We start from the raw sequence: 22,134 nt of genomic DNA on the forward strand, positions 1-22,134 counted from the left end.
ACGTTGTAAGTTTTCAGTTAGTCACTAAATATCAGATAAGACTCTAGCCTTGCACTCTGCACACGTCACCCCTAACATCAGTTTAGGTCTGAATAAAGCTTTGAGGCTAAGAGGTTATTATTACTGAGTCAGCCCTAGGCCACTTCCATCCCCTGCAAACCTGCAGATGAATGCATGAGGACCAGGGTAACTTCCTTCATCATTCACCTCGGGGAGGAATAGTGGCTGAGGGCTCAGAACAGGCCTCCGAAGTGAGGAAGGCGTAATAACATCACATTATTAAACCTCCACAAACTAGAAACATTTCAGAGTAATCATTGCTGATGCCACTTTTGTACAACTCTGTGTAGAATCTTTAATGATGGTGTCACCTCCAAAAAAGACAATAAAAAGAGAGGAGGAAGCCTTGATGTTTGTGTCTGGGGTGTTTTCCAGGCACTTTGAGTTAACTAAACAAGTACGTCAGTTTTACCAGGTCCCAAATGCTATGACTCTAAAGGTACTCGTCATAAAGTCTTACAAATGAGGACTTCGGGTATACTAGCTTTTCTTTTCTCTTCCTAGTTTTAAAAACAAAGACATTGGGCTTCCCTGGTGGCACAGTGGTTGAGAGTCTGCCTGCCGATGCAGGGGATGCGGGTTCGTGCCCCGGCCTGGGAAGATCCCACATGCCGCGGAGCGGCTGGGCCCGTGAGCCATGGCCGCTGAGCCTGCGCGTCTGGAGCCTGTGCTCCGCAATGGGAGAGGCCACAACAGTGAGAGGCCCGTGTATCGCAAAAAAACAAAAAAACAAAAATAAACAAAGACATTCACTGTACCCAGTAGACATCTAGGTTACAATGTAAAGAAAACTAGTGTTCTTTGCAATTCATCAGCAAGGTTTCTTATTTATAGTTGATAAGTACTCATCTTCCTAAGAACTATGATTTTATTTAGAATCATGGCTGTGTATGGTACAAAGTTGTTTTGTTCAAAAAATTCTACTGCAGGAATAAAGCTTTCAAGATTAAGTTAAAAGGGATTGTTTAACTCTCTGGCCTTAATCCTTTAATACAAAGTAGTCTGTTACATTTGTCTAATATTCTATTTAAGCAGCTTTATTGATGTCCCGGGAAGCACCTGCCTAGATAAATTAATATATATCTATGTCCTTTGAGATAAGTGAAACACAATTTTACAAAAGAGTAAATATTTTATTATTTGTACATGAATCAGTGTGGTCTAAAGACACACAGCATCTGGCTAACTCAGAAAAGTAGCCCAAAGTGATGGGAGAGTGTGGTCGTTGACATGTATTGCAATGTCACTTGTACTGTCTACTTGCTAAGTGCTGAGAGCCCGTTCTGGACACGTCACACTCTTAGAAGGAACCTGCAGTGGCCTTAAGAAGAAGGGAATGCAGAGCATCCGTGGCCTCTGTTTCAAAGACAAGGTCCTTTGAGGTCTGGGGTGGCCGGGAGGAAGAGGACTCTGCAGAACAGGTTTTCTGGGGTGGGAGGGCCCCTCAGGAAGGGACTGAAAACAACAGCCCTGAACGCTGCCACACAGCCTCAGCCAGAAGAGTGCTCGTCAGAACAGGGGCCCAAACGTGGCATGGCCCCCAGATCTGGGGATGGAGGGAGTCACAAGGGAACCACCTGAAGTGTGGGCAGAGGCCCTCGCGGGGGAGCCACATACTCTTCCTCTCTGAGCAGCCGCAGAAGGATATTTTTTTTATTCTTCGGCCAGCTGTAGACGTGAGTGTTCTGAAGCCAGGTGGGCACATGCTCCTAGGGGAGAGAGAGTGACAGAAGCAAAAGCCATTAGAGAAAAACCTGGACTCTAGATCCCAGATTCAGTTCCCAATTTTTCCTTCATGGGCGTCTCCTACTCAATTCTTCTGGGAGTTGTACTGTTTTGCTTTCGGAAGGGGTTCGAGTGTGAAATGGCTCTGGGTGCAAGCTGTGTAGCTTGTTATGGAAAGCACATGTGTCCAGCATCTTCCTTCAGTCTCCCAGGCTACCTGCCCTTTGCATCTCAGTGTGCTTTTCACCATGATCCCATAAAAGGGGTAGGACGGAAGTCATGCAGAGTGGTGTGAACTCCTCTGTGGCTTCCGCAGAAGGGTGCCAAGTCTTTGGGCTTAATCTAATTCATTATCCTTTCACTCCAGCGACAGGGCTGGCTCACAGAAGAAGCCCACCAGATCGCAGTTATCAGGCAAAAGCAGAACCTGTAAGCCAGGGATCGTGAGGGTGCAGTTTCAGAGTGCCCTTGGGGAGTGGACATTCTGTTGGGGAAAGAAAGACAATGAATAAGTAAAATATATAGTGGGTTCAACGGTAATGCAGGCTGTGGAGAAAAATAAAACAGAGAAAAGGGGTAGCAAGTGCTGGGCAGGGATGAAAGATTTGCAGTTTTAAATAGGGTGTGAGGGAGAGGTCTTACTGAGAAAACAAGCAAAGACGTGACAGAGTAGTGAGCAAGCTTTGTGGATGTCTGGGTCCAGGCAGCTAGGAGAGCCAGTGCAAAGGCCCTGTGGTGGAAGCATGTTTGCCAGTGCGGCCAGAGAAGAATGAATGAAAGAGAGTAGGGGGGGGGGGTTTTGGAAGTAGAGGGGGCTGTATCAGATAGGGCCTCAGAGATTTTTCACTGAGTAGATAGGACTCCTTTGGGGATTGCAGGATGAGCTTAGACAGGAGCACCTGCTGTAGGTCAGGCACCATGCTGGGTATTGATGATGCCCAAATGAAAAAGACACAATTACTGCCTTGAGGAGTTCACAGTCTTATGATGGAGTCAAAATGTAACTATTTTCTAGGCCATAACATGCCAAGTGGCCGGGGCAGCAGGGGGGTTGCAGTCTGCCCTGAGAGCGGGTAAACAAGGGGACTGTTTGAGGAAGTTTAAAAAACATTAACAAAACCAACTAAAAGCTGGTCTGCTTTTTTCTATCACCATAACGCTCCAGTAATTCTAAACAATTACTCCAGACAGCCCCAGCCACGCACCACTGACTCCAGGTACTATAATTAAGAGCTCTCAAGAGAGGGACTATTCAGTACATCGGCACGGGGGAGGAGAGGCTAGAGGGATTGGGTGCTATGGGGATAAGCAAGAGTTCGCTGGACACACAACCAAGGAAGGGCACGGCAGAGCAGTGGGAGCACAAGTACAAAGGCACAGAAACATGAAAGAGTGGGGCGTGTGTGAGGGCAAGCTGAAACAGGCCACCGTGCCCAGGGCGTAGTGTCATCTGTGCGCACGGTGGCGAGAGGGAAGGCCAGGCAGGCAGCACAGCCCTCTTCTGACGGGCCAAGCACGCCATACTAAGGAAGACCGATGTGATCTTGTAGTCAGTAGGAAACCACCACAAAATTTCTAAGCTGGACAGAGACAGATCAGATCTACATTTCGGATGTTCTTCTTTGATGGCAGCACAGGGGATGGCTTGTACAGGGTCAAAGCGGACACAGGGAGACCAGGAAGGACATGTTGCAGTGAGAGCAGTCAGAGCCTGGGCGAGGGATGGAAAGCACACTGTTGGCAGGCTGTGAACTGCGCAACCCCAGGGGTCCCGTTCCCATAAATGGAACCCTCCCTCACCCAGGGCAGAAGTCTCAGTGCAGTCCTGACATCTAGGGATCCTCCAGGGTGGGGCTGGGCCTGAGCTCAGGGTGCCGTGGTGTGGCTCCCAAGATGTTTACTACACTGCTGCCTTCGCTTCTCCAAGCCTGGCGTGGGACCTCAGATGTTTTTGCCCCCGTTCTCCAAATCTGCTGGCCTGCCCTTCCAGTGAAAAAACCCTCATATGACCCACAGCAAAGTTCCCTTCGGTAACTGTATAGGTTTAATTCCCATATTCTACAGCTTTGAGAGCTGAACTGTGTGTAACCAAACATTTCCGTGGAACAGCCTGCAAAAAATGCACACATCTCGACTTTTATGTGCAAGAGATAAGAAGTATCAGATGAACAGTCTCTTTTCGTCTCATGAGTTACAACACAAACTACTTCTCTGTGTGTGATGGCTGCTTGAACAATTAGGATGGTCTATCAGGTAAAGCTCTGAAACCTTCCTGATTCACGCTGCTCAACTGAGTGCTACAACCTGTTGATCTTTCTGGCAACACTGCTATCTCGAAGGATGGATAAAGGGCTGACAAGCTTTTCCATTTAAAATCCCAGATAACAAACAAACCGTTTGTTTGTTTACCTTCTTAGCATTTGGGAAGAGCACAGGGATGAATCTGAAGTTCATACTTCCTTGTTTTATGAACTCAATCTGCATCTGGAAGAGAACACACTTGAAGGATTAATTTCAGGAATGAGGATGAATCAATGGTACTCACGATCATGCAAGCCCGCACGGGATTTTTATTCTGATTTCCTTCAGTGCCACACACTCATAACTTTAAACTCTCCATCACACATGTATGCCATCTGCTCATTCATCGGTCATGTATCGAAGGCCTATTGAAAGTCATGCTCTGTGGTCAGGGGGCCCGGCCGGCACCACCACCTTCTCCCCCATGCTGTGAAGGCAGGCCCCGCACCCCAGTGCCCGGGTCGTGCTCACACTGGGCTCTCCATCTTGTGCATATCTTTAACAATAGCTTCTGTCTCTCCCCAGTCTTCTAAAGACACTCACTTTATCTTCTCATGCCATGGGTCCCTTTGACAGTCTGGTAAGGACCCCTTCTCCAAATAAAATACGTAAGAAAATAAAACACCTAAGAGAACGAGAAAATCTAGGAAAATAAAGGAACTATTGTTACTGTTATTGAAAACCACTTGTCAAATATTTTTAAAATGTGTAAAAAATCAAAGATCTATTTGAGATTAAAAAAAAAAAGTCATGCTCTGTGCTGGACTTAGGGTTTCAAGGACTAGGATACTTTACAGGGTGTGCTGAGTTGCCTCATAGCAGTTCACAGAAGCCACTCATGTGCATCTCTTCCCAATTCTGTGTTCAGTGACTTCACATTGGTAGGTTGAAATCGGCCATGTGAGAGTATTTGTACCATGGAAATGGGCAAATGCTACAAATCAGGATCTTTTTTTTTTTTTTTTTTTTTGAGAACCAGTTTACCAGACACCATGGATATAATTCCTATCCTCACAAAGCCAGCGGTTTAATGAGCAGGCAGGAAGGAAAACTACCGACCACAGTGCAGTGTGAAAGGTATGAACAAATCGCTGTGGAAGCCCAGTGGGGGCCATCCTTTTCTACACCAGTGGTTTGAAGGAGTTACAAGGGAGTTGTCATTTGGATACTAAAAGAAAATAGGAATTTGGTCAGACAGGGAAAATGGGGGGAGGGGAAGAACATTCTCAGCAGCGGAAACAGCATGAGCAAATGTCTGGAGGTGTGAAGAAATGTTTGTGGGGTTGGGACCAGCCAGTAATGCGTTGAGGCCAGAGCACAGGAGGGCAAGGGAGGCTGAGGGAGGCCGAGGGAGGCGAGGCTAGGAGGTCAATGAGGAAAGCTCCGTCTGCCAAGCTTTAGGTTTCCCACACCACTTCCAACTTGCTCTGACACTGTGGTGGCCCTGCAAGATTTAGCTGCCAAGAACTCTATCAAAACCAGAATTTTCAACGTGAGAGGAGTTAGAGCCTTTCAAATCCTGTAACCAGCACAAAGCTTTCAATCATCTGATGACAAAGGAGATGAGGAATTATGTGTTCCCAACTATCTCATCTTCCAACTGATTTTTATAACTGAGAAGTCTTCACCATGCATGGGAATAAAAACAGAACAGAGAAGAAAGTGACAGTGGTGATGACTGAAATCACCATAGAAACAGCCTCATAAACACTCACTCTTACACTCACACACACACACACACACACACACACACAGTCACAACACACACAAATCTTCCATGAGGTGTTTTCTCAGTGCCATCTCACATTAAAAATCAGAAGACGACACCAAAGGCATATTTTAAAATGACCCGAGTGAGGTGCAACTAAAAGCACCAACCACACGAACACAAACAAGTGAGAGGAAGGGTGTAGGGCCTGTAAGGTAAAAGTGAAGAACTGGATTTAGTCCCTGACTTCCAGGACACTGCATACTGTACAATTTTGCTTGTCCACTAGGCTACCCCGGCAGTGGTGCGTTTTCATCATCTCTTATGTTTCCAGAGATGGGCCTTCTGGGAGCCATTGGCTCTATGATGCAGTTACTCATGGGTACCTCCTCGCTCCCTCTGTCCTGGAGTTTCCTGCTGCTTGGAGGGGACCAGGAAGCCAGCCAGGTGGGCAGGAAGGCACTTCTGCAGCTGGCCTCTTCGACCCCTCCAGTGATGAGGAAGGGCCCGAGACATTGTTGCCCCAAGAAACCAAGTTTGGGGACAATCTGGTTCATGGTTGGGCACCGTCAGAAAAGCCCTGAGGTCCAGCTGCCTATTACTGCCTGGCGTCACCACACACCAGCAGAGCTTGACAGGACTTGGAGCCCTTCACACACAAGCGCTGTCGGCTCCAGGACTGGCAGTTCCTAGACATGAGTGCTTCGGGGCCATGCAGACAGCCGAGGGATAGCAGCACCCAGAACCAGCCATGACCTTTTAGGGCAGAAAGGGTGGCTTTCCTGGGCCTCACCAGGGTCTGTCAGGCTGGGTAAGAATGGAACAGGAGGGATACTTATCTCCTGACTCCTTGGCCTCGCTCTCTGACCTCCCTACCTTGCCTCGGCTTTTGCTTTGCGTTGGTTCTGAGCTCAAGTAAGTGGTCGGCACTTGGTAGAAGAGGAGCCAGAGACTCTGAAGACCCAGATGGGGAACACCCACCCAGCCAGCCTGCCTTTTTCCGGTACTCCCGACCCACAGGACAGACCTGGATTTCAGTCCGCCTCCCCTGAGGTGAAGCTGCGTGTCCCTGACCGCCTGACTGCCTCCTGCCTGGTCCTGCTTACTTATTCCATCTGGGCCATGTCTGCTTCCTGCCCCATCTTCCTGTCTTAATCAGTGACCTTTTATGCCCATTCCAGGTGCCTTTCCCCCTTGTGGAATGCTCGAGCTGAAATGGAGCTTACAAGTTCTAGACCAGTGAGTTTCAAGCCTTTTTAAGTCTCAGAATCCTTGGTAAACCAGCCTGAGAAATGCAGACAGCTCTGGGTAGGGTGGGAGGCCCAGGGCCCCCAGCACATATGGGCACCTAAAGGGACTCTACAGGAGAGTGTGACAGTCACAAGTCTAGCCCGGCATCCTAGTCAAACAGGCACCATCTCCACAGGCTCTATACAGTCATGAAAAGCAGGGAGGCTGCTTGTCCATAACACAGCCAGTTCCAAAGCTGGTGATACTTTCAGTCAGAATGTTCTGTCAGATGCTAAGTCGAACTTCCTATAAATGTCTCCCCCTGGTTTGAGTTTGACCAGGCCCCCATAGTTCAGGTGTTGCTCATATATCATGAGCTAGAAACATCCCTTCCCTTGACCGAGCATCTGATCTGTGCCATGTGCTCCACAGATATTATTTCATCCAATCTTCACAACAACACGGTGTTAGTGACCCATTTTCTGAATAGGGACATGGAGGCACAAAGAGGTTTAAGCCTTTGGCCGGTGGTCACACAGCCTGTGCAGGAGGAAGCTAGATTTGAACAGTCTCTTTGACACAACAGGCGGTGTCCTTCTGGCTGCACTACTCTGGCTCTCTGAAAAGGCAGGGGACAGAACAGGACACAGATGCAGGAGCCCACTCCCCTCACGGCCCTGTCTCCCGCCACCCCACCACACCCCCCAGGTTTCACATTTGTTGACAAACAACCAAGCCAGTGAAGCACTGCTTTCCAGAATCTTGGAACTTAGAGATCACACGTTAATCTCCCTGTTACTGAGAGGTACACTGAGTCCCAGAGGTGTGGGGACTTGCCCCAGGTCCTGAAGGTAGGCGGAGCAAGAACCAACACCCGCCTCTCCTGCGGGGGTTCTTCACCCATCAGCCGGCTGGTCTCTGGTGAAGGACAGGCCTTCACAGAAGAAAGTGCCCGACTCCGAGGGCCCAGGGCCGGCGAGGTGCTGGTTTCCTCACTCACCATTCGATGAATGTACTTAGTATGTAAGCCATGCTCATCCTCGTCCAGCTGCGACTCAGCACCTTCCACATCCTGTTTGTATTTGGGGCTGATTGCTACAATTATCATCACTGTCTTCTGTTAATGAGAGGGAGAAAGCATGTTTATGGAAGTGTGGTCCATTTGGTGAAGGCAGGCTGGAAACCGGCCAGCAGGACTGTGAGCCTTCTCTGATACACTGCAGGATGGAGGGCCGGGCCTCCATCCGCAGAAAGCGAAAGGCACGGCCCCAGCCCAGGCAGACTCCTGCCTCCCCTCCTCCCCTGTCTCCCTCCCCAGCTCCCTTCAAACACCAAGAGCGAATGGCTCCGGCTCTCCTAGATGGACACGGTTCTGCCCACCGATTTCTACAACCATCGCTAATAAACGTCTAATGAAAACCGGAATCACTAAGTGACTCTGCATTGTGGCAAAATGGCTCCGCAACGACAACGATGAAAACCCCCTCCCTCGGGCAGCAGGATCTAAGCTGTCAGTTACTGCACCCTTGACTGCCCTGCTTGCCGAGGAGCAGACCCTTCAGCACAAGGCAAACATCAGGCTGCAGACAAAAGGAAAAGCCTCAAAACCCCAGCCTGCTGAGACTCTGTCCCCCACCGCTCCCTCCGAAAGAGGCGGCCGACACGGACAGGCTGGCAGCAATCAATTTCTATCTTGTTAAAGCACAAAGTGTCCCAGTGGTCGGTATAGATTCTGTCAGTGGAAAACAAATCACAAGGCTGTGAGGGGGCACCGGGGGCGCCGGGGGCTGTGGGCAATGTGCTGCACGGCCTGTGAGGCTGCCCTGGAAACCCCTTCAGCCTGATCCCACAAAACATTTGGGGTGGCCTCAGATTCAATTGAATTCTGCCGCTCCCTCCCCACTCCCTGCCTTCATTTCCTCCTTTCCTATTCTGGTCAAAAAATTGTTTGCTCTGATTGTTATCAACCACCTGTGTCTGGTTCGACGGTTACTTCCTGCCTGTGCATGTCCAGGAGGGTGACCCCATCCTTCCTTTCCAAGTCTTTGCACGGCTGCCAACAAGGGAAGCTTTGTTGGGACTTTGTCTGCTTTGCCCTTGGTGGGTGTGTCAGTGCTTCTTTGATAAAATAACTCCCCAAGCTAATTATCTTACTCACAAGAAAAAAGTTCAGAATTTTGGAATGTACTTACATCCCTAAGGTAGCGTTCCATCCACTTAATGATATCAATGCCTCGGATTCTATCCTCAAATATGTCAATCTACAAGAAAAAGATGTGGAAAGTGACTCTTAATGAGAAGCTCTGTCTAGATGCAAAGGAAGAGAAAGCACAAGAAGCTATATATATTTAAGACTGAAAAAGTCACTAATGCTTTTTGCAAGGAGGAGCCGGTAAATGTAAAAATCAAGATACAATTTTCTTAAAATGTTTCCTATTTCAAGATTAGTAGGCATTTGAGTATTTAGTATTTGTAATTATGTTTTAAAAATCTGAGAGACATAGTAGACCACCAGGTGCATGTAAGCCAGCAACATACGCATATATATATATATATATATATATATATATATATATATATATATATGTCTGTAATTTGGAAGGCAAACATGATTCTGGAGCATTTTAATGGATGCGTAACATTGTGTACTGAGATACGATATGGTACTTTGCTTGCATTAGCCAGGTCATTATTATGGTATTATGTCCAGTTTCGATCTATATATTTAGAAAGGATTGCATGAAACTTGAAACAAGTCCAAGAAACAGTCACAAAAACAATTACTGAGATGGTGGGGAAAAGGTTTATGATGAAAGTCAAGAAGTAGAACTCCTGGGCCTTGAAAAAACTGGTATTAAATATCAAGCCTTCGAAGGGGAGAAAAACCAGTTATTTTCTGTTTTACAGAAGACTAAATAAGAAGGCCTTTCTTGGGCTCAGCCTTGTTCTGCAGCCAGAGAGCAGTGTGTTTGTGCACAAGGTGCTCACGATTGGAAGAGGGGTTATATACGGAAATGGGCGATACAAGGAGAGTGTCCTCGAAGAGGGGTTATTTGATTCAGCCACACTGCTCCCAGATCAATGCTCCTACATGTTATGCCGCCATTTAGGGCCCATCAAGTCAAGTCCCAGCCATGCAGCAAGCTTCTGTGCCACCCATGATCCAGGCTTACCTCTCTTTTCCACGCGTGTCCTGTCTACTTTACTCCCCACACTGGTGTCCCCTGCACCCTAAAGCACAGTGCAAGCCCCCCTGCTCTGTGAATCCTCCTCACGCACTGACTTCCTTCTCCTCACCTTAATGAACTCTACCCCTTTGTGACCACTGGTGGTGCTAGACGATGAACACATTATTACAGCATTCTTTCATTTACTGAATGTCTTATTGATGTCTGCCTTATCTCTTCAACGTGGTTCTAAGTTTCCTATGGAACAAGATCCTGCCTTGTGTACACCAAACTCAGATACATATAGTACAAATATGAGTTCAGAATGTCCTTCTTTTTAACTGATGGAACATCAAAAATGGAATGGCTTTCCTTTTGGTTTGGACGATTCCTGCTTTAAAATGTCCAATGGCCAGTGACTACACTAGGTAATCTTGAGAGAGCTTCTGCAGCTCTCCGAGGTTGTACCAATTATCCATTTCTGTTCTATGAGAGAGAAGCAATGTGATGTCAGGGCTGGGAAGAGATAGGCAGCTTGGCTTTCCTCTTGGCTCCTGCCCTTCCCACTTGCATGACTTGGGAAACATTCCCGAAACTCTCTAAGTCTTAATATTTTCATTTGTAATATGTGGTTAATAAACCTGCTTCCTAGGGTGGTTGTGAGGATTAAAATGAGTTAGTGTGGAAAAGGCATATCAAAATGCCAGACATGAAGTAAGTACTCAATAAATGGTCATTCTTATTATTACCCCAGCACCTAAATCCTTCCTCGCTATGGAGGTGGACATTCTGGGCGGCACAATGTGCTGGAGATCTTCCATTAGTCTCTCCAGAACTCTACTAAAATCCACAGCTCCTGTCAGGCCAACTTTTCCACCCAGCCACTATTATGAACTGAATCGCGTCCCTCCAAATTCATATGTCTCAACATATGTCTTAACCCCCAGTGCCTCAGACTGTGACTGTATTTGGAGATAGGGCCTTTGAAAAGGTGATTAAAGTAAAACGGGGTCTTATGGGTGGGCCCTGATCCAATATGACTGGTGTCCTTATAAGAGGAGATTATAAAGAAAGACCAGAGGAAAGACCAGGTGAAGACACAGGGAGAAGATGGCCATCTACAAGCCAAGGAAAACACCTCAGAATGAAAGCAACCCTGCTGACACCTTGATCTTACATTACTAGCCTCCACAACTGTGGGGAAATAAACGTCTGTTGTTTAAGCTCCCCCACCTGTGGTATTCTGTGGCAGCCCTGGCAAGCCAATATAGCACCCCCTTTAGGTTGCAGGTGTTGCTGTTCCCTTGCCTCTTTAGACCTCCTGCTTTTGCTAGTCCTGGGATATTGAACTATTTATTCCCTGTGGATTCCCTAAAACTCACCTAGAACTTTGAAAATTGTCCCTTTATTAAATTACCCATTAAGTTTATTTTTCTCCACTAAGGGGACCTTAATGTATCAATATAGTAACTTAGCTGTCCAGGATGGGGTTATGGGATTCTACCACAGGCTTCAGAGTGATGAGGATCAAGGACAATTTTAAACTTGGCCTAAGCAGCCCCTGATTGTTAAGGTCACAAAAACCTGTCCTCTTCTCCAGAGACAATCACTATGTTTATTTGGAAAGGACCCAAAGTAAGATCTTTTCTGAAATGTTGACCTTATGTCTTGTAATTTGATTTTATATCATGGTTGCCACAGTGTTTCTTATCCCAGAAATGAGAAACTGAAATGTTGGTCTCTATACAGTCGTGTATTTATATAGTCATGAAGTTGGAGTGTATAAAGTATATACTTCTAACAATTTTCATGTACTTCCATTTAAAAATAATTATAGACTGAAGAAAAAATTTGAATAAAACTCGTGTCAGAAATGCTAAATAATCTTTAAAATTGACATTTAGCTACTAAATGTCAACATTTATCCTTTATCCTTCAACATTCCTATTTGTAGATATTTCCCTTAATCTTTCACCACTCTTTAGAATTGACCATCTCTAAATACCCAGAGGAGGTCTCTGGGAAGGAAGAGAAGCGATCTCAGCGTTTGAGGAAAGCCAGTCCTCCGAGTAGCCTCCTGTGGTTCTCTATTTATCCTAAGGAAAACTTACATGGGTTTAAGCTGAGCTTTTTCAAAGCACTGCAGGGGACTTGAAGAGCATGTGCTTCCTGAGATTTCTTAGGCTAAGATCACAGTGAACAGCAGGGCTGGGGCGTCTACCTTCCTGAACTAGCCTAGACCAGCCGAGAACCTGGCCAGGTACCTCCCTGTCCAGAAGCATTGCTGCTGCAGCAAAGTGCGGATGGACCAGCAGCTTCGCACAGTGGGGCCCCCAGGCTGCAGGGGCCTCCACTGCAGACCTCACGACCCAGTGCAGAACGAAAGGACCTTGTAAGATGAGTAGGTGACCTGGTGAAGCCTGCAGCCTCCTGTACCACAGGAAGCATAACCAAAGCAGGCATGATTGGTGAGGATGGGCAAAGATGCCAAGTGCAGTGAGAACCCGGCGTTTTCCTCAGGCCAGGCACCAGCTGCATACGTGCTCAGCGTTTATGCCGTTCTGGCTGTACGGAGGCACTCGGGGTCGCTCAAAAGGCATGCAGGAAAAACATGCTGGAGACTTTGGAGAGTTTAAACTCTAGAAAATAATTACCTGAATCCATAAGCATTTAGTTCATAATCACGTAAATCAAATAACATAGCTTAAAACATCAACAGCTCTTTATAATTTTTCTTGTTTTTCTTTTCATTATACTCACTTTAACAGTTCAGTCTTCTCTTTGGATAAAATACTTACTGCAGTTTGGAAGCCATTTACCAACAAAAAGTTCACAAATTTCACCACCTCCATGGCCGTGTCCATAGAATAAGTAATAAAGACTTTCCCTAAGAGAGATTTTTCACATTTATTAGAAAATAGTCAAATTATTCTATTCTAAACCACACTTGAAAAGTGTATGCAATGTCTTTTGTCCTTCTAGAATAATGAAGGGAAGCCTCAGGATGGGAGTGGTCTAAGGGCTATGGCTACAGCAGGGTGAACTGGTGTCCTCAGGACATAGATCTGCAGGCCCAAAGGGGCAGGGGGTTCTGTCCAAGGGAATGCAGACTACTCAGGGTGCATGGAAAGGAGAGAGGGTTCTGGCAGGCTGAGACAAGCAGAGGAGGTCTTCTGAAAAACCACATGATGCGTTAACAAAAAAATCCATCACCCAGAACCTGCGGGGCCTTAAGATCAGGCCACCCCTGGTATATTAGAGACACTTGGCTCTGTGCCCAAAAAATACTCTCACAGCGGGCCAGGAAGTTGAGCCCTGCTAAGGGGCCACCCAGCAGTGTCCTCTTTTGATCTCATGATGCTCTCCGCTGCCCTGAACTTGACAAGAGCAAGAGAGGAGAGGGAGAAAATGGTTCTCCTCCCCCTTCTCCCCTCACTGGTGGGGGAAAGGCCAGGAAGTTGGAGTAGACTAAAGCGCAGCTCAGAAATGTTACTAAGAACTTCAGCAGCTTGAAGGAGAGAGCCCGCCTCTGGCAGGTCCAGCATCATTGACTCCCTTGCTTCTCCCTGAGTCAGCCTAGAGCAGCAGATGGGATTGTGCCCATAAGCCTAACCCAGTCAGGGTGAGAACCAGTGTTTTCCCAGGCTAAAGTCTTGGGTAATTATCTGGCTAGCGTGTTAATGTGGTAGATGAATAATCTCTCTGTATTGGCTTTTAGTCTGGAATCAACTGGCTACATCTCAGGAAGCCCTGGGGCAGAGGGTGGAGAAGAAAGCGGGGATTGGAGAGAACCTACTTATCTACGCTTAGGCTCTTGTTTTTTGAAGCACAGCTCTCAAATGGAAGTATGTTCAACGGTCATGTTGACTCATTTAAGCAGCCAGGCATATTGATAGCACTCTATTTTCTTCTCGACACCTAATATTCAACCAATTCCTCTGTAAGAATTTTACGACTCCCTTTATAGGTTATGGTAAGATAAATATGGTCTATAAACGGACACCCAGACTATATCCTAACATCTTCCATTCTCCAGAAATGCTCGAAATTTAAATGTCTAAGATTTTAAGATTAAAACAAAATTAAAAAAAAAAAAACAGCAATGTATCATTGTCATAGAAATCTTTCAGAGCCTTAAATGACCAAAGAGCATCGATTCCCCCAGTTGGAATTAACAAATGCAAAGGGCTTAATTTTAAGTTGGTTCAAAGCAGTGCCTAGATTTGGAAAGGGCTTATTAGAATTCCAGCAAGCACAACAGAATATAACAATTTCACAAGTAGTGACTGTTTTCTTAAGATTTCTGGAACTTACTGTCCTGACAGACCTTAATATGAGAACATTTTGGTGATATTTCAAAGTGGTTCTGGCTGCAAAATGTGGAAAAAGCATCATCACCTGACACTTAGTCGAATGTTTCTTTAAATAAGAGGCTTAGTTTGCATTTGGTTGTAAAGCAGTATGGAGAATGTGAGACTGCTTTTTCCAAACAAGATTGCTTATTCCTACAGGAAATGACCTCGTTCTTGAAGGCTGCTGCTAATTTATGGTGAGACGCTAGATCCCTGGCCAATACCACATGGACATCTAATCAATCTATCCAGGGACAAGTCCACTTAAGAGCATCATTTAGAAGAGGGAAAAAGCGTGGGGGTCATTTGTTGTTGGAGTACATGTTGAAGAAAAAGCTAGTCGTTAAGCACTTTGTGAGTATTGCAGGTAGTGTCAGAATCACTACAAACAGGCCTACAAAATGCTGGTTACTTTTTTTTTTTTTTTTCCTGGTTACTTTTTTAACAAAAAGGAGAAAAGGAAATTTCATTTCACTGTGTAGTATGTGAGAGATATCCAAGATTATAGATGAATAATCATCAAGTACTCTTAAAGTATAAGACCTGACAAGAAGAAGGAAAAAAACAACATCGCAAACAACTTACGCAGTTCTTCTGGCAAATTGCTTGTTTTCAGAGTTCCTCTGGCTGGAGGGTTACTTGGGGGTCTAGGGATAGCAGCTGGGGATGGAGTCTGGGGACCCTCCGGTCTCAACTCTGCAGGACACTCCAAGGACCCCTCAGGAGCACCAGCTCTATGAGGTGGCTGGTTATAAAGCCGGCCCCTGGAAAGGAATACATTCACAGTAAATGTTCATGTTTTATAAACACAAACCTAGGGGGACAGAAAGCCTTTAATGACTATGGGAAATACCAGTGAGCTCTCTCTCTCCTCTGCCTCCATTTCTTTCCTGACCCAGAAGGACAGAGTTTTTTTCTGCAGAGATTTTGGTCAATGAGCAATTTGGGGGGCTGCCATTTATAAGGGCCTGTGCTAGGGGTCAAAGAGGGAAGCAGGATTTGATTTCTCAATTTAAGGACTGTCTAATGGGGAAGATAAGTCTCAGGTACAGTTCGGACAAGATCACCAAGAAAACAAAGTAATACAATGGGTGACATACAAGGTTTGGTGTTTAGGCATTCTGATAAAAAGACAACTTTTAGCTCACAATAGATAACATTTAATTATATCTCAAAAGATAGAAAAGACCATGTAGGTTTAAAAGTATCTATGTTAATATACGAATGAAAATCTGATTTTGAAGACCCTTTAAAGAGGTTTGTACCATATTATTATATGGCATCTTTATTATTATTTTGGTCACCCAAATATTCCCATGAACAGTCTGCTGAGAGGAACAACCAGATGCACTCGTGTGAGATTTGGAAGGTAGATGGAAATGGAGGCCATGCTTCTGCCACTTCTGTGGTTTCTGTTGTTCAGGGCTGTCTGTCATGAGGTGCCGAGTTCATCAGGAGGCATCCCAGTGTCCCGTTACAGCTTCACAGTGTCAAGGGCAGGGCATGGGCATCCGTGTTTTTGCCAGTGCAGACCTAGCAGGAACAAAATGTTTCCAGTAGCTGAGGTGGTGGCAACTTCCGGATTCTGGAGTGTGCTGTGGCAGCATGGCCTAGAATGGAGGGCTCCGCGGTGGCTTTCTGACCCTCCGCCTCTCTGACCATGCCAGAGGAAGCAGCCTCTCTGGTCTCCTGTTCTGTGACTTTGCTCTGGGATCATTCCTGGAAGCCCAGCCTAAAACTCGCTCCTCCAACCTCCAACAATGTTGTAAGTACCCAATTCCCTATATTAAATCCCTTCTGTTTACAATAGCTAGAGTTGCTTCTGTTTTCTGTAACTGAATTCTAACTGATATGGAGACTAAAACTGTGTCTGTAATGTTTTATTTCTTCAAAAAAATATGAAGTAAATGTGGCATTGTTAACATTTTAAAAAACGTAGGTAGTGGGAACAGGAATGTTTGTTATTTGTTATGTTTGAAATTGTTTTATATTCTAAATTTTACAAAAGTTTTGAATATAAAATCTGTGTGTATATGCCTAGATTGTTGCTTATGATTTCATATTTTTACCCGAGAGTATTAAAAAAATTCTGAAAGTCCTATGTAACAAGATTTAAAATAAAATTATACAGAATCTCAACTATATTATATTTCTAATTGTGAATGCTTGAGGAAGTTATTTTTATTTTATATTAATGTAGAAAAAATTTTTTTACGAAATATGCCTTCATCTAATGGGGATCCAGTTCCATATTCTTTTTGCATTAAATGCCTTTGTACCCAAAGTTGCTTAGTTGTTATAAAAGACGGTTGCTTACTTGACAAAGCAAAGGCCTTGATAATATTCAAAAACTTTCATATAAAACAATATTCATGGAGAGTAATGACAGAGTAAATTTTCTGTATTAAGGTTCTCTTTCAAAAGACCAGTAAGAGGAGAATTAGCTTCATTACCTGTACTTATTTTTCATTATCTTAAAATGATAAAATAAATCCAAGGAGACCATAGCAGGCTTAAATTGATGTTACGAAAGCGGTTACTCTGTACTACATTTGCTATTCTTCTGCATATCTAAAATTATTTCAAAATAAAAGTTTAATTTAAAAATTACTATTGCCTCTCCTATTCAACAGTAAACATAAAGATGCTTAAATTTTGTTTGTTTTCTTGGAATTTTAGATATTTTTTCTGCAAGAGTGCTTATCTGGCTGTAAATCATTACTTAATTCCATTATATAAATTCCATGCAATTTTGTTTTTAAAAAAATAAGGCATCTGTCTGCAAAGAAAATCTGAGGGCTTGTCGGCTTTTGAGTGAAGAGGAAAGGCAGATGTGCCTTATCTGCCATTGTAAATAGAGTGGGCTTTTTTCTTTCAATAAACTTTTGGATCTGATTACCGATTTCTCTATTTCTGAAAAAAACTGCTTTAATAGGACCTTCATATCTCATTCCATTCTCAAAACAGAATATAGATTTACTCTGAGTGGTATATAAAAGTCGTGCTTGAGCAAGAGCAAACATTTTATCTACTCTCTTTCCAATTTTGTCATCAATTAGGAAGCTCCATGTACATGAGTTGTTCCTGTATGGTTTAGATCTATAAATTAAGAGAAAAGGAAAACTTGAAGAGTCAAAAGAAAACAATGGGGCTTCCCTGGTGGTGCAGTGGTTAAGAATCTGCCTGCCAATGCAGGGGACACGGGTTTGAGCCCTGATTGGGAAGATCCCACATCCCGTGGAGCAACTAAGCCCAGTGCCACAACTACTGAGCCTGCGCTCTAGAACCCACGAGCCACAACTACTGAGCCTGCACGCCTAGAGCCCTTCTCCACAACAAGAGAAGTCACTGCAATGAGAAGCCCGAGCACCGCAACGAAGAGTAGCCCCCGCTCGCCGCAACTAGAGAAAGCCCGCACGCAGCAACGAAGACCCATCACAGCCAAAAACAAATAAATAAATAAATTTACAAAAAAAAAAGAACAATGAAGAGAAATATGATTAAAGGATTAAACAATTAAAGTCAAGAAAAACCAAAACTGTTTTTCTGGAAGAAGTATCGGAAAGACCTAATAATGGTGTTCACCATGTGTGAATTCTTTTATTACAAAAGAAAATAACAGGTTATTTTAAATTTCTATTAAGAATGAATTGAATTTAAAATTTCAAAGTAAGAAATGGTCTTAAACAGGTGTAGAAACTAAGGATATAAAAAAGAACTTCATAGCTTTGGAAGTCAGCCATAGTAAAAATAAAAAACTATTTCGGGGGCTAAAAGGCCAGGGGATCTGAAAGTAAAAGAAGCAGGTGTGACTTAGCATCTTAAGAGCCTTTCCTTCAAGAGCATTTTGACTAGTCACCAGTGGCTTTATGTGTCTGGTAAAGAGATTCTTATCAACCAGTTTCCCTTTCCTCCTGACCTGAAAAGTCTAGGTGGGGTGTTCCAGTGTGGGACTTGGTCAGCAGCCTGGGTAGCAAACCAACAGAGAGTTTAGATACATTTTGATTGCATTGGCATCATTCTTTTTCATGTTAGAACTGTTTGAAATTTGGCCCCATCGTACTTACTGATACCTCAGGAGCCCTAGGGAGGAGCAGTCTCTTTGTGGAGGCCTCTCCTCTTGGTCCCAGGGGCTGGGATAGTTCAGGACGACCTTCTGCACAGGGTGCAGGCCTCTCACACTGGCTCCAGGTGGGGCCTGCCCAGGTAGAGCCGGCTGGATCACTTGCTGGTAGGCTGTTCGAGGGTAGTCGTGGCCATCTGCAGGTAAAGACAGCAAAGAAAACAGGGAAGGCTGACCCTAGCTCCTTTGTGTGAAAGGAGAGGTAAGCTCAGTGCAAATTTTTGTCTTGATACCAACTGAGGGTTCCAGATAACGTTTACCACCTCTAAGATGTTTGCCATATTTCTGTACTATTATTTACTTGATTGCTTTCATGAAATTGAGTCATTGTTTTTATTTTTTTCCTAAATAAAAACATCTGTGAAATCATGAGTTTGGTGTTCTAATTGGAAAGTACAAAGCTCCACATAGGCCCCTATTTAAATAAGATGCTTAAAATAATCCAAACTGAGCCTATTCCAGCTGCCTGGCTGATAAAGACTAGGACTTGGAGGGCATCTCTAAGAATGGGGAGGTAGGACCACAGAGACCCCTTTGGTCTAGGACAAGATATACTGCCCAGGTTTTGCTGTTACAGCTTTCCTGGGGCAGGTGAGATACATCCCAAGGGACCCAGATCACCACTATTCCTACCATAACTCCCCAAGTTTTTAGAACCCAAGGCTAGGAGAAATTATCCTCAGGATAGATACAGAATCACTACTTGCTCTTTTCCTTCCCTGGACACACACACACACACACACACACACACACACACACACACACACACACACACACACACACACACACACAATCCCTCAAGAAGAAGTAAATGAATGAAAACTTGGCTCATACCTCTGGGAAGTAACCAACCAGTTGGCAACACCTCCCAACTTTCTCAATCCTCTGTTGCTAAAGGCTATGTGCACCTGGGGCCAGGGCAGTTAGAAGAGGGCAGTCTCAGAGCAAAGCCAGGCCTGGCAGTGATTTATATGAATTTGTAACCTAGGAGAAAGTTGGTCCCAGCCAGGCCCAGGAGTAGCAGAGTCCCAAAGGAAGAAGGGCAACCTGCCTGACCAGGTGAGAGAAGAGAAGTGAAGGTCAGAGGAGGGATGCAAGGGAACCCAGGAAGGGTGGGAGAGGAAGGCTCTGGGGGAACTGTCCGGGCCCAAAGGGGCTCAGGTGTGGGAAATCTGAGAGCTCTGATATATCTTAGGGGTGGGCCTAGCTTGGAGAGGGACTGGAGAGAGCCAAGTGGATAACCCTGCAAAATGAACCATGAGCACATCCTGGTAATCCAAGCATTGCCACCTCTGCCCAAGTAAGAACTTGGAGGATGGAGGAGGCATAGCTAGTTAGGGCAAGAAAGAACCTTGGTTTTCAAAAGATATTTATTGGTCTTTATTCTTTTTCTGATTATATAAATAATAACCAATTTGCCTGCTGTGTAGGTAGGATACGTGCCGGGATATAAAGTGAAATAAAACTAGGAAGTGAGCAAGAAAGTAACAGATAAAGAAGGTTGGAACCAGAATGTGGAGAGCGAGAATGTGGTTGAGAACTTTATGCCTAGTTTGGTAAGTAGTCAGGAACCACTGAAGTTTTCACGGGAACATCTAGGGGACTATTGGCCTCAAGTACAGAAGACAAATAATATGTGTATTCACTTCACTAGTGTGGCCCCACTGTCTGGACTCAGGAAACTTGGCTGACTGACCCTGGAAATGTGCCCAAGCCAGTCTCTCAAGCATGGTCAGAATCCCTGGATTTAGTCTATTGTCTGCTCTGACCTGTGACATCAGCTAGGTCCTTCCTGTCCTGCTTCCTTTGGCAAAACTGACCACACCCCTCTTAACCCAGGTTGTCTCCTGGCCCTGACCATGACCCTTGCCCTGCTATTGCTTAGGCCTGGTTACGATATTAGGGGCTTAAGGAAAGGGAGGAGGATAAAAGGATCTGACTGAGTCTATCCCAGCCCGTTGGCTGATAAAGACCCGGACATGGAAGGCATCTCTAAGAATGGGGAGACAGGACCACAGAGCCGCCTATGGTCTAGAACAAGATATACCACTGAGGTTTTGTCTTTACAGCCTTCCTGGGGCAGGTCAGACACATTGCAAGGGGTCCAGCTCACCAGTTGGAGTTCCAGGGCTACAGGGCTGGTCTCTCCTGCTGCTGTTTTCCCTAGCTGGAACAGGGTTAAAAAGTGCCACTGCTATCAGGTCACTAGGCCAGCCATGTTTTTAGGTGAGTCTTGTATGAGTGGACCATTTACAAAACCAGCTATAGGTACAAACCTCCAGAGATTTCCCACTGCATTTAAAATCCGCCTTGCAGGATCGGGTCTCTGCCCTTCTTGATTTTACCTCCTACTATATACTCTGCTCACCAAGCCCCAGCTATCCTGGCTGTCTTTCTTCTTCTTGAACGCCCCAAGCTAGTACCCCACCTCTGGGACCCTGAGTCTGCCATCCGCTCTGCCCAGACTCTTTTGCCCTGTGTCTTTACAGATCAACATCTCGACATTCAGGGTTCAGCTCAGATATCACCTGTTCACCAGTGAATTCATCTGTTCAAATCCTTTCTCCCTATTTTATTTTCTTCCTAGTGCTCATCATGTTTGTATAAGTAAGCAAGACCCTTACTTGTCAACTTCTTACCTGCCTTCCCTACGAGACTCTAAGCTCTGTGAAAGCATGAACTGTGTCTGTTTGCCACCACATCTCCAGGCACAGTGCCGACACCCAGGGGATGCTCAATAAATGAATGAATGAAGACTGAAGAGTTACAAAGCCAACTTCGCACACGCACACAAGCGAAGCCATGGAGCACTACACAGTCTGCCTGCTAGGTCTTGGGTCTTCTAGACTGTCTATGTCTCATCTGCTCTCCATCTGCGGTATTTTTCAGTGTCTCCTCTGGAAGTAGGAAGAAGGAAGACAAGGAGAAGAGGAGCAACGTTGCCAGTGGCCTTGAAAGTTTTTAATGCTTAGAGCCATTCTTGTTTCCCATATCCATTAAAAAGTGGCTAATAAGGTTTTATTTGCTTTAAAAGGACTACCAAGCTCTAATCATAGGGTTTATTTCTTTTCCAGAAGGTGGATGTTAGTGCTGTTAATCAAAAGCCTTTGAATCAAGGACATATGATTTCTAACAGATTATTCCTCACACAACAGGTTTTTGTCTCATAGCAACTAATCATATCATTAAAATCACTAAGGCATGTGGGCTAAGTGTTTGATTAGCTGTAAGTCTCATTTCTGAAATGGCCACCTGTGATAAAAACTTACACTGCTTTGTGTGAGCAGATGAAAATGATCCACCTCATCTATTTTTGAAATTAGGGTACTGACAATAGAGTTCTCTATGCTGTCCTTTGATTGTTAAAGCAAAGAAATATTGAATATCAGAGGGTCAATCAAAAATAAGATTTCCTTTTTTTTAAATAAATTTATTTTATTTATTTACTTTTGGCTGCATTGGATCTTC

The 22,134-nt window shown here is 44.9% G+C and overlaps 1 protein-coding gene across 3 annotated transcripts in view; it reads right to left on the minus strand.

Annotated features, from left to right (window-relative positions):
- Window positions 1-22,134, minus strand: part of TRAF3IP2 (TRAF3 interacting protein 2) — a 45,010-nt gene that overhangs the window by 2,646 nt on the left and 20,230 nt on the right. The window contains exons 3-9 of one of the 3 annotated variants that reach the window (XR_009558666.2): window positions 18,611-18,803; window positions 15,129-15,307; window positions 12,990-13,078; window positions 9,217-9,285; window positions 8,025-8,141; window positions 4,195-4,269; window positions 1,638-1,769 (exon numbers count right to left, since the gene is read on the minus strand). Coding sequence is in view for 2 of the 3 variants with exons in the window: in XM_060283300.2 (XP_060139283.1) it covers window positions 1,623-1,769; window positions 4,195-4,269; window positions 8,025-8,141; window positions 9,217-9,285; window positions 12,990-13,078; window positions 15,129-15,307; window positions 18,611-18,803 (869 nt within the window). In the remaining variant the exon portion in view is untranslated. Of the gene's footprint in view, window positions 1-595; window positions 1,770-4,194; window positions 4,270-8,024; window positions 8,142-9,216; window positions 9,286-12,989; window positions 13,079-15,128; window positions 15,308-18,610; window positions 18,804-22,134 lie in introns of those variants that run through there. The other 2 variants (XM_060283301.2, XM_060283300.2) reach the window with 2 other exon arrangements.

The sequence above is a fragment of the Globicephala melas genome, chromosome 14, assembly GCF_963455315.2.
Source record: "Globicephala melas chromosome 14, mGloMel1.2, whole genome shotgun sequence".
NCBI classification, from domain to species: Eukaryota; Metazoa; Chordata; class Mammalia; order Artiodactyla; family Delphinidae; genus Globicephala; species Globicephala melas.